The sequence below is a fragment of the Scylla paramamosain genome, chromosome 5 (assembly GCF_035594125.1).
Source record: "Scylla paramamosain isolate STU-SP2022 chromosome 5, ASM3559412v1, whole genome shotgun sequence".
Classification (NCBI taxonomy): Eukaryota; Metazoa; Arthropoda; class Malacostraca; order Decapoda; family Portunidae; genus Scylla; species Scylla paramamosain.
Genome location: NC_087155.1, coordinates 3,826,692 through 3,839,770, shown reverse-complemented (window position 1 = coordinate 3,839,770; position 13,079 = coordinate 3,826,692). Strand labels below are relative to the sequence as shown.

Here is a 13,079-nt window from a genome sequence, read left to right as displayed (position 1 = left end):
CATTATTTATTAAAAATCATAAAAGTGTCAGTACTTGTATTTCTCTTAATCCAGTGATAGGATCTGTAATTATCGTCTGCCACAAGGGAACATCACACCCCTTAGAGGGCACTAAAATTATCATTATTATTATTATCATTATTATTATTATTATTATTATTATTATTATTATTATTATTATTGTTGTTGTTGTTGTTGTTGTTGTTACTAATATTATTATTATTCAATGATCTATGCCAAATTCTGACAGTGACATCACCCTGCACTTTTCCTTGTTTTGTTATAGACATCCAACCTTTCATGAATTAAACAGATCACACAAGAAATTGATCCACTAAATACTTGCCTTCAAATCTCTAAAATTTCTGAATGGGGCAGAGCATAGTTAGTATTGCTCAATGCCTCAAAAAGTCACTCCCTCTATCTATCAACTCAACACAGTTTTCCAAATAACTATCCCCTCTTCTTCAATGACACTCAATTGTCTCCCTCTTCTACACTGAAGAAGAAGCAGTGGGAAGATGCAAGGGACAGAAACAGCTGGAGGAGACTAGTCCATGGTGCTAACCCCCTCATTTATTCAAGGAAAATGGCCAAAGGAGAACAAGAAGAAATTGAAGCAGTAGGAAGATGCAAAGGATGAAAACAACTGAACCAACCCCTCACTCACTCAAGGAAAATAGCCAAAGAAATAGTGGAGTGAATCTGTCCAAATGAGTCTCTTATCACCCACTAACCACCTTTAGTAATAATGTATACCAGAAACTTCACATCACATCTCTAGTTAACATAACTTATATGAAATTAGGCATTCTGAGTTGCCTCTGCCAGTTTTTCTCAACCACCCAGCTGCTAACTCTATACAAGGCTTGTTCATCTATGTATGGAGTACACCTCATGTGTGTGAGGCTTCCACTTCATACCACTCTTCTAGGCAGGATAGAATCAAAGGTTTTCTGTCTTATCAACTCCTATTCTTTAAATGACTGTCTTCAGCCTCTTTTTCATCATTGCAATATTGCATCTCATGTTCTCTTTTACTGATATTTTCACAATAACTGCTCTTATCTTGCTAACTGCATAACTCCCCTTCTCCTTTGACCTCACTGTACAAGACTACTTTCTCTCATCTCTATTCTCTCCACCTCTCTAATGCAAGAGTTAACCAGTATTTTCAATCATTCATCCCTTTTCTTGACAAACTGAAACTCCATCTGCTTCTGTATTTCTTCCTATGACTTGAACTCCCTTAAGAGGGAAGTTCCAAGACATTTATCATTCAATATTTAATGATCCTTGTGGACTAGTACTTCAGTGGGCTTTTTTATCTTACTTTTTTGTTGCCCTTGGCCAGTTGCCCTCTTATATAAAAAATAAATAAATAAATAAATAAAATAAAAAAAAAATTGCATAAGTTGTGTTGTTCCTCACAAGAAATAAAAATGGAGCAGATTGGAAAAAAGGCAAAAAAGACAATGAAGTGCTACAGCAAAAAATAAATAAGTAAATAAAATAAAAAAATAAAATATAAATAAATAAATAAATAAATAAATAAAAACTCATTTAAAAGGAAAGATTACGGAAACTTAATAGCTAACACTTGAAAAAAAAGACAGAAGGGAGACTTTTTTTTGTTTTAAGTAGACCTGCTTCGAGAAAAATAATAATAATGATAATAATAATAATAATAATAACAATAATGATAATAATAATAATGATAAAGTATGAAAAATCTACTTATAATATCATTCCAAAAAGAAACTGAGGTAGAAGAACCTTACATTATATACAATTAGTAACATTCACAATTAAAACTCCCACTGACGTGAGCCTCTTCTTGGTCTGAAAAAATCTGCTGGGAGAAAATAACTACATGGCGACTTAAGTTAGTCCCTAATATGTTTTTGAAAGCACAGAGTAATGGATTCAGTGTTTGACATATTGACATAAGGGAAAGGTATCTTTTGTGACTGCTCCTTACTTTGGCTAAGAAAACGGCTGTGTTTGTTTTTAACAAACTGTTCTACTGAGGTGATGTGCAATGCCTGAAAAATATACAAGCTATGGTTACATAGTACAAGTGTCAGAGTTTCACTAGAATGGTAAAACAAATTGAAAAATACGCTGCATAAATAATGGCAGTGAAAAGACTGTGAGTGCATTTGTGAAGAAATTGAGTAGTGAGGGACGCTAGGATGTGCCTTACCACAAACACAGTGATGGGGAGCTCCAAAGGGTTTTTTTTTTTGTTGTTGTTTTGCTGTGAGCTGAGGATATACCTTTAACTGCCTCTTGATATCTTGTGAGATGTTAAACATTTTGGGATGCCCCACCACCATGTTTGTGGTGAGGCACATCCTCATGTCCCTCATCGTTCTATTTCTTCACCAACGCACTCAAGTCTTTTCATTGCCATTAGTTATGCTGTGTATTTTTCAATTCGTTTCACCATTCTAGTGAAACTCTAATTCTCTTACTATGTAACCATGGCTTGTATATTTTCCAGGTATCGCACATCACCTCGGTAGAACACTTTGTTTAAAAACACAGCCATTTTGTTAGCCAAAGTAAGGAGCGGTCACAAAAGATAACTTTCCCTTATGTCAACATGTCAAACACTGAATCCATTACTCTATGCTTTCAAAAACACATGAGGGACTAACCTAAGTTGCCATGTAGTTATTTTCTCCCAGCAGATTCTTTTCAGACTGAGAAGAGGCAAGTTGTCAGTTTGTGCAATGTGATAGATGTCAGCAGGAGTTCTGATTGCAAATGTTGCTGACTGTAAATAAATTACCAGATAAAAAAAAAAAAATAAGAAAAGACTTCTATTTGCCAGGATGAAAAAAGGCTGCATATATAAAGGTTGACAAAAAAAAAAAAAGAAAGGAGAGGATGTTAGAATAATATAAAAGTTACAGCTTCACTCACAGAAATATGAATATCTGGAGTAGAAGGATGGAAGTGATAGTGGTAGAGCACTAGGTAAGCACACACACACACACACACACACACACACACACACACATGGAATTAGGAAAAAGCAAAAGAAGATTGACAAGTTCCTACATCAAGGGAGAAGTGGAAATTAAGAAAACCAAAGGAGAAAAAGACTTGGGAATTACAATCAGTGATAATTTATCACCAGAAAAACATGTAAACAAAATAGTTGGGGAAACCTATGAGTTACTAAGAAAGATGAAAGGGGCATTTGCTTACATGGATGAAGAGATGATGAAAAAGTTGATGGAATATGTCATTCGACCAAAACTGGAATATGCCACAATTGTTTGGTCACCCCATAATAAAAAGGAAATGAGGAAAATAGAAAGGATCCAAAGAGCTGCAACCAAATTTGTACCAAGTTTGAGAGATTTAACCTATGAAGAAAGATTAAGGAGATTGAAGCTTCCATCATTACAAGAGAGAAGAGAAAGAGGAGACTTGATTGCTATATAAAGAGCTTTAAAGGGTGAGGATCAAGTTGACAAAGAAGACTTATTTGTGTGGGACTCAAGAGATACAAGAGGACATGGAGTGAAATTGAAGAAAACAGCAAGTAGAAGAGATGTCAAGAAATATGGTTTCCCAAATAGAAGCATAGAAATATGGAACAACTTTGATGAAACAGTGGTACAAGCAAAAAATATTCATGAATTTAAAGTTAAACTGGATGCTTATAGATATGAAGACAGGACACCACGAGCATAGCTCTTTTCCTGTAAAACACAACTAGGTAAATACAACTAGGTAAATGCACACACACACACACACACACACACAAGGTGTAATTTCTCAGAAAGTTCAAAATAGCATAGGTTGAAATTACAGTATATACATATACATCAGTCATCTTGAAATGATTCCTTGAAAATAATATATTTTTGTGCTTAAGATTCTGTCAACTTGTAGCATCACCTCTAGGAGACACACAGTACACCATGGAAAAAGAAAGGCTGCACAGAACTTCTTGGCTTTATTCCTCTGTGGTTACAATTCTAGACTCAGGCAACTCCTCAACAAACTTCTGACATGTATTATGTCTGACTCAGGCTTGTACTGACTCCTGCTCCTTCCTTCTCCCAATTGTTTCTGTGACTGCATTTTCCTCATTATATAGGAACATCCATACCTACTAGGGGGTTCACAAAGTCTTGGACACTTCATACATACTGGAAACTCAGTGAAAAATAGGTTAACATCCAAAACATAAATAAAACACCACAATCATTCTTATGACATCTCATCTTATACATATCATTACCCCTCTAATGAGAGGACATAGCTCTGTCTCTTTCTAGGGAGGGCTGAGAGGGCAAACCCTCCACATCCACCAAAGCAAAGCAACCCACACACTCTTCAATTCTAGGTGTATAAACATGACCCATATGCCTCCTGAGTAATAATACAATTAGAAGTATGTAATATATGCCTAGTGTGCAACTTTTTTTTCCTCTCACTATTTCCTTGACATTTTCCTTCCAACATGCATCCCTTCCCAAATTTTCACACTTTTGCTCCAAACCCTTACTCCATTATACTGAATAAGAACTTTATTTTCATGAAACCTCTTCATTATTTGAATATACATTTATATTTTCCTATTCATCTTTAATGTTACAGATATTCTCTTATATTTCTCTCATTTCTTTACCTCTGAATCATTCTCTTTCTAAGTTTCTATGTCACTTGTTTTCATTAGTAAGCATAATAGTTAAATCCTACTAGCATGCTTCTCACAACTTTTGCATCCATCACATTTGCCTCCAGCCTTTCATACCATATAAAGAATCAGTTTCTTTTGTTAACCTCTGAGTATGTATACTAATGAATATATCTTGTGCTGCAAGAAGTTAATTGCTATAAACAGCTCTCTTTCATTACAAATATCCATTAGCCACTCACTATTCTTAGTTCACATAGGTACCCCTCATTTGCCCAACATTATAGCCATACTCTAATCATAGTTTCATATTCATTTCATACATCACAATTACCTATATTCCTTTCTCAAAACTACACATTTATCAGAGATGTTTCAAAATTTACCCTTGGTTAAATCTCACAAGTTACAATAATGCCATTATGCAAACCTTCTATCAATCTCTTTATTTTTTCAGCCCGTAATGTTACCAGCTTCCATAACTAAACCAACCCTCCTTCCCCCAAGTTGTTTTTCCCGCTGATTACAGACTCCCTCACTTATGAACATCTTAGTTATGAACGTCTGGAGATAAAAACAAGAATCCCTGCAAGTTCTATTTGTCACTCCACTGCAGATTCAAATTCACTGCACAGCTCCCACCTAGTGCCACTTTTGGCCACTACCCACGCCAGGCAGAAGCATAGCGAGAGAGAGGTGCCATGTTGTTTACACCTAACTCTTGACCAGCTAAGATCTGTTTGGTTGTGCTTCCAAGATTTTTTTGCATATTTTCCAACTTTCTGATTACTAATTATGGGGCTGATGACAAGCCCAAGACTAGTGATGAGTATTACTAATAAGTGACAAGCCATCTCAACCACTAAGGTGGTTATAGCTCATACTAAAGAAATTTGACAGTGGTAAAAAAATGGTAAGTGTAGCCTGCGTAGAGTAGCACAGTATTTGTAAAATTTATGAATTTAATTTGTTTTGTTTTGGTATTACATATACAGTATATTTACCACCGTGTGCTATACAGTATTGTTTTAACACAACTTCATTATATTACCTAGACATATACACTGAAAACATTTTACAAAATTACAACTCACGAACAAAATTCTGGAACCTAACTTGTTTGTAAGCTGGGTGGTGTCTGTAAAGTCTTTTTGCTGCATCCTTACCCCATATTTGCATCTGTATCCATCCCTGACACTTACTCTCCCCTTGCCTTCCTCACATTGTTAATTTTTTTCCCTCCTTAGTCTTGGTATACCTTTCACATCAGATCCAGTTTTCTTTTTTTGTCAACAGCTTTTCTTCTATTCTCTCTACAGTCCCAGACCACCATGGTACTCCATGCTCTGTTTGCTCCCTCAGCAGTCTTCCAACACCATTTCTTCACACTTCCTCATTTTTCCCTTAATCCATATATGTTACTGTTTCTCCAGCTACACCTGTCTTGCTTCATTCATTCCAAACTTTATCTTTACATCCATTTCTTCATTTACAGAGACATGTAATTCTGGATACTTAACACAGACTGCTTCCTCAAGTAAATGGCCTTTAAAATTGCATTCATGCTCCTATCATTTACTGTCCTTGTACAATTCATTACTTTAAGCAAATGGTAGTTGACAAAAATTAATGTTGATTTGAAAGTCAATAATAATAATAATGATAATAATAATAATAATAATAATAATAATAATAATAATAATAATAATAATAATAATAATAATAATAATAAGCCAATAACTAAGTAAAAAGCTGATAATACATTAACAAAGACCTGAAAGGAAAACTAAAAATTATCAGTAAGAAGTTATACCGTGATTACCTAAAACCTAAATCTTGCAACTGTACAAACATGTAGTATTTTCCAATAAATTTTGATTAAACACAGTTCACACTTGAACGCGAGTACAGCTTTATATAGCTTGCTTAATAATCTTAGCAAGTATAATTAAATGCTGAGTGCTGAAAAAAATAAATAAATAAATAAGTCTGGAATAACTATCACCCTTGAAGTAAAGGAATGGACAGACAGACAGACACTCTCTCTCTCTCTCTCTCTCTCTCTCTCTCTCTCTCTCTCTCTCTCTCTCTCTCTCTCTCTCTCTCTCTCTCTCTCTCTCTCTCTCATAATGGTTCACTTCTCAAATTTACAAAATCAACACTAAGCACAATTCTCATTAAAGTTAAGGGTATGAGAGGTGCTGGAAAATAAAATCTGTAATCAGACCAAGGAGGTTTTGTGTGCAGCAGCAGCAGCAGCAGCAGCAGCAGCAGCAGCAACACACCATATGTACTCTCTTGAGTTCTATGAAATCCTGTTATCCACTGTTTGATTATCACAAAAACTTAAGTGTAATGGATAGTGTAAAAGTGATCTACAACTACTTACTGTAATTGAATGTAATGCATTTTACTTAAAGAAATTAATTGAGCAAAATAACACAAGAGATTATCTTATTCTTAGCTTCCAGTATGGCTATTTTGTTTCATGCTTAATATTCTACCAGCAATATGATACCTGGTTAGATTTGACATAAACATATACAGAGAGAGAGAGCACACATAAATATTGCCAATCATTCATATTGAAAGATAAAAGTTTTTAGCTGCTGTATTTTTTTCTAAAACAGGAAGTGGTAAGACATTTCATTATAATGGATATGGGATAATGATGCTTCATGCTCATTCCAGACATGGTGCACCTTTTGAATTTGCCAGCAAAAACCCAAACAGTTTAAAAAAGAACACTCACATGCTTTCAGTTTTTTGTAATTTCTGAAATGCATGTGAGCTGCATGTCATAATGACATAAATTTTACCATAAATAACATTATGAGATGGAAAATTGCCCTTCACATATACTTAATGCAACTAACTGAACAGTAGCTGAAAGTAAATAAGTAAAGAAAAATCAGTGTATATAACAACAACAATAATAATAATAATAATAATAATAATAATAATAATAAATAATAGTAATAATAATAATAATAATAAAAAGTAATAATAATAATGACATCTCATTTATTGTTACTTTGAACTAATTTTTACTTGAGAAATTATTTCAAAATAACACATAAATGAGAACTAAAAGTGATTGTGAAACTGTTGATTGGTGTATATAATGATGATAAACAGTCATGAGTATGAAGCAGAAATATATCATCACTGGAACCTACTATACATACCAGTGTTTTATTAAGGCTCTTTCACATATGGGATGGGTGATCATCTGTTCAAATTCAATTCAGCAAATCTCTGATCTTCTGTTTACCTTGACAACATTTTTCCTTTGAGTTAGCATTTCATCATCAGCTCAGTATAACAGTGCTTCCTAGTGTCCATTTTTTCTCTGCTTTAACAGTAGCTATATGCTGAGCTCTCCACAGTTTTCTTAACTCTTTGTCATGTCTCATTATATTATATAGGGTCACCTTTAGGTCCTACTCATAGAAAGTTTTTTCTGTTATCATGAACAACACTGGCTTCAAAACTATCCAGGTCTTTTAAATATGTTTTCTCTTAAATAAATAGATGACACCTTTGTAAATATTAGGGAAAAGTTAAGAGTAACAGTTTATAAGTGACCTTAATTTCCTCCTTCAAAAAAGGAAACAAATCTTATCTCCCATTTCTATATGTTCTTGATGAGAAAACTAATGACAAGATGTCATACTCTGCATAATGTCATTTACATATCTGATACAAAACTGATTTATAGGACTGGGTACAAGTTTTTATAATTATTGCTGCCTGACTTATGGGACCTCTCTAAAAACTATATAAATTTTCATAAAGATATTATTTTTTTAAGGAACTACTTTTGTCACTGGATTCAACAACAAGCTGTTTTATAACATATATTGTAAACTCTTTATCACCAGGTTTCAATGTACACAGTTACAACCAAGTATCAACTGGTAAACTCTGGAACTCCATGCCTGCTTCTGTATTTTTTTAACTCTTTTAAGAGGGAAGTTTCAAGACACTTTTCCCCATAACTATGGATAATCATTTTGGCTTTGGGGACTGTCACCTTCAGCCTTTCTTTATCAGTCTTTTTCTTGACCTAGGCCAGAACCCCTTTCACATAAATAAAGGCAACTTTTGTAAGTGAAAATTTCACTTCTTGGTCCTCTGACCTACACACCAGTTGTCATCATTGCATTACATATATAAGTAATACCCCACAGTTAGATGTCAAGTTTGTAACTGTTAACAAACTTATGATTGAATCATTGTTCTACTTTGACAGTTTGGCAACTATCTTGTGTTCATTACTCATCTGAAAACACATACACTTGTCTCAGTAGCCAAGTATGATACACTGGAAGCACTCTCAGAACTTCTCAAGTTTCATGTGGCCAAGCATCAAGGCCACTTCCACTTAAGCAAGACTTACTATCTAAGCCTTTTCTTTACTCCAAGAAGACTTGTGGTACATTGCTAAAATTTAATGACTGAAATTATACACAATATATTCATATAGATTTACAAACTTAAGAATCATTGTATATTAAAAATAAGAAACTTACATTAAATAATTAGCTGTTATCTGGGCCTATATGTTACTTTACTAAAGAAAAATGTAACCAATTTTTCTCTGTATTCTAATGTTATAATTTTATTTTAGCCACTGATGATGATGTCAGTATGACACTGCAATGTTTGGCCATATGAATAAACAGTGCTCATGCTGGTATAGATCTTCTTTCCATATTTAACAAGATTTTCAAGTCTAAAATTTTTAAGGTGTTTCCTGTTTATAATTTATTGCAGCCTATAATGTATATGCATCCATGTATTCCTTATATTTTCACAAAACTAATGATTTTTCTAAAGTATTCCATCTTAAACCTCTGATTTCAGATTCATAAACTGCATTTTCATTGAATTATGTTATTTGTTCTTTTTCAAGCATTAGACTCACTACTCTTTTAGTTTTTCATCTTCTGTGCTTATGTATTGAGGCATTAGATTTTCATTCTCAAAACAGTTCAGTGTATGAGTATATAACAAGAAGCAGATCAGATGACTAGCTGAGGCATTTCTTTTTACATTCAATAATTTCTTTCAAGCAAGCAAGCACACACACACACACACACACACACACACACACACACACACACACACACACACACACACACACACACACACACACACATATATATATATATATATATATATATATATATATATATATATATATATATATATATATATATATATATATATATATATATATATATATATTTTCTTTCTTTACTTATTATTTATATTGATTAATACATTTTCTCTGTCCTTTTCTTATTTTCTTCAAAGAATAATGCATATATTTTATTTTATTTATTTATTTTTTTTCTGAGGGCATTATTTAATAGTCACTGGATCCAGAGTAAAGTTTTTTTGTTCAAATCTTTAATAGCTTCATTGGTGTGTGTTAATTTGTTTTGTAGTATTTTTGCTATTCACTCAAATTTGACATGTTAAAGCAATTAGGTGAGGAAATGATAAAAGTTATAAGCAGTGAATCTGTTGATGGTATGAAATAATTAAACACACACACACACACACACACACATATATATATATATATATATATATATATATATATATATATATATATATATATATATATATATATATATATATATATATATATATAATTATTTCATACCATCAACAGATTCACTGCTTATAACTTTTATCATTTCCTCACCTAATTGCTTTAACATGTCAAATTTGAGTGAATAGCAAAAATACTACAAAACAAATTAACACACACCAATGAAGCTATTAAAGATTTGAACAAAAAAACTTTACTCTGGATCCAGTGACTATTAAATAATGCCCTCAGAAAAAAAATAAATAAATAAAATAAAATATATGCATTATTCTTTGAAGAAAATAAGAAAAGGACAGAGAAAATGTATTAATCAATATAAATAATAAGTAAAGAAAGAAAATACCTACTTTAAGTAGTATACAGATAATGTGAACACAATGAAAAAAAAATAATAATGATAATAAAAGAAATAAGAGGCCCCAAGATAATGAAAAATTAATATTGCATGTAAGTTAATGAAAGAAAGAGACAAGCAACTGAGATCATATGGCACTATGACATAAGAACAAGGAGACAGTAATGCATAACTTGACGCAGAAAAGGAAGAGGTTAAAGGCAGGACTACCTATTAATATGAAATAATCATATAAAATGGAGGAAATTGATTAGCTATATAAAGAAGATATGTTCCAAGGAAAAGGGTAGCAAATGAAAATAACCTAAAGACAGAAGGAAGAATGGAAAGTGATAGTGATTGTAATAGAGATGGTGAGGTGAGAGAAACAGAAAAGTGAGCTTTGGGAATTGCACACATAAAGGGAAACATCTTCCATCTAGGCTCAGGCTACTTCAGATTGTGTCAAGAAATTAAGAAAGTGGCATAAATGAGATAAACTACTGTACACGAAAAAAATGCAGCATTATATACATGAAATGGACAATTATGCCACAAGTGTCTCGTTATAAGTTCCTTTGTGGAGAATTAAGGAACTATCACACATAGTACCTTTCCTCTGACTGTCCAACAAAGGAATATTCATCTCAGTGGACAGTGGATAGTGAATAGTGATGCTACCAGATCAAAGTTTGATAAGGATAAAACATGGCCAATGATTTCTTTGGATGAAATTATATCTTCATGCAATGTATGTAAAAGTTACAGAATTTTTAATAACACCAATTATTATAATGATATGGAAACCATGTATTTCAATCACTATAACATATCAAGTAAGACAAAGTGTTTTTAGTGGCAGCCAGTAGCATAGCAGACAAGTAAGCAACATTGCCTTTTATTATGAGCCTGTTCATGTTTTTCTCATGTTCTGAAGCATCTAGTTCAACATTTCCCGAAGAATTCTTGATTCTTGCTAGGTCTGCACTTGTTTAGGATATAATTTATTTACTGATGAATATACAGCATCATGTTGAAACAAACACACTGTATAATAATTTGGTAACATGTCTTGACCACCAACATGCTTTTACTTCGTTGTTTGTGAGAAAATTCTGATCTGTGAAGTGGCTTAAGGTGGTAAATAATGGTGATGATAATGATCTAATATAACTCCAGTCAGCAAAACAGTAAACTGGATACTTCTGCTGATACACACATCACACAAATTAGAACATAAACATGAGTCTGGTACATAAACCTAGTCTGATCTGTTTAATATACTTGAAAATATACTCCAATACACTTTTCAAAAAATGGAACTTTATCTCTTAATCCTCACTCAGGTAAATAGTTGGTTAATGTAATTATTTTCTCAATTAGGATATAGCTACTTCACAGGTCTGCATTATCTAGTGAACTAAGTAATTTGTTCCCCATTGTTAGCTTAAAGAGCAATTATTCTATTATTATAAATTAGGATATGGTTTCTATGTACATAATCTCATATTGTACAAGATGTCAATTTTCATCTTGCTCAACACAACAATGCAAGTTGCTTAAAAAAAAAAAAAAGTAAAAAAAGTTCACCATGAAAATATGGTGTCATGTATTCTACAATATGAATATTCCACCATATAAAAATTATAGCATTAGTATTTATGTCATACTTATAGGATATTAGATACTATATTAGTCATTCAAAAGCTTATTTCTTCTGTGTGTGTGTGTGTGTGTGTGTGTGTGTGTGTGTGTGTGTGTGTGTGTGTGTGTGTGTGTGTGTGTGTGTGTGTGTGTGTGTGTGTGTGTGTGTGTGTGCTTGCACACATGTGTATGATACATGCACATTATAAGGAAGCCACATATCTTTAGTTTTGTGCATTTGGCATCTGAATATAATTTATGGTTCCACAACACCTTAATTATCAACAGAGCTGCCACAGAAGTGGAAACCACAGCAGATGCTAGGCAATATTATTTCCCTCTCTGATAATAATGAAGATTTACTAAGTAAAAATAATGACAATAGATGACATTTTAGATCTGGCACTCGAGTAATAATTCTATCAAGAAAAATGCCTTGGCTACTTATAAAATATTTATATCATCATTTGCTCTCAAAATATACTTACCTACCACAGCTGAATATACAAATCTGACATGTACATCAAATACAAAACCATACATTCACAAGCTGTTTTATGAAATACCTAAAAAATGTAATAATAATGCATGTGCTCTTCAAAGAGAATAAACAGAAATCTTTATATCTGTATCCTTAAATATATCAGTGAGGATATCTCGAACACGATCCCACACTAAGCCATCTAAGCCACATCCAATGCGAGGCATAGCAATGGCAGCAACATCATGTTCCAGGGCATGCTTTTTCATTGCTTCTAAGGATGATCGTAGACTCAAATAAGTAGGTTTATGCCAGTACCTCTCCTGGAAAA

General features: G+C 32.9%; 1 protein-coding gene across 2 annotated transcripts in view; it reads right to left on the bottom strand.

Annotated features, from left to right (window-relative positions):
* Positions 1-11,415: 11,415 nt before the first annotated feature.
* Positions 11,416-13,079, bottom strand: part of LOC135100424 (ADP-ribose glycohydrolase OARD1-like) — a 44,605-nt gene continuing 42,941 nt past the window's right edge. For both annotated transcript variants that reach the window (XM_064003276.1, XM_064003275.1), the window contains one exon: positions 11,416-13,071. In XM_064003276.1, the coding sequence (XP_063859346.1) occupies positions 12,865-13,071 (207 nt within the window). In that variant the 3' untranslated portion in view covers positions 11,416-12,864. The remainder of the gene's footprint in view (positions 13,072-13,079) is intronic.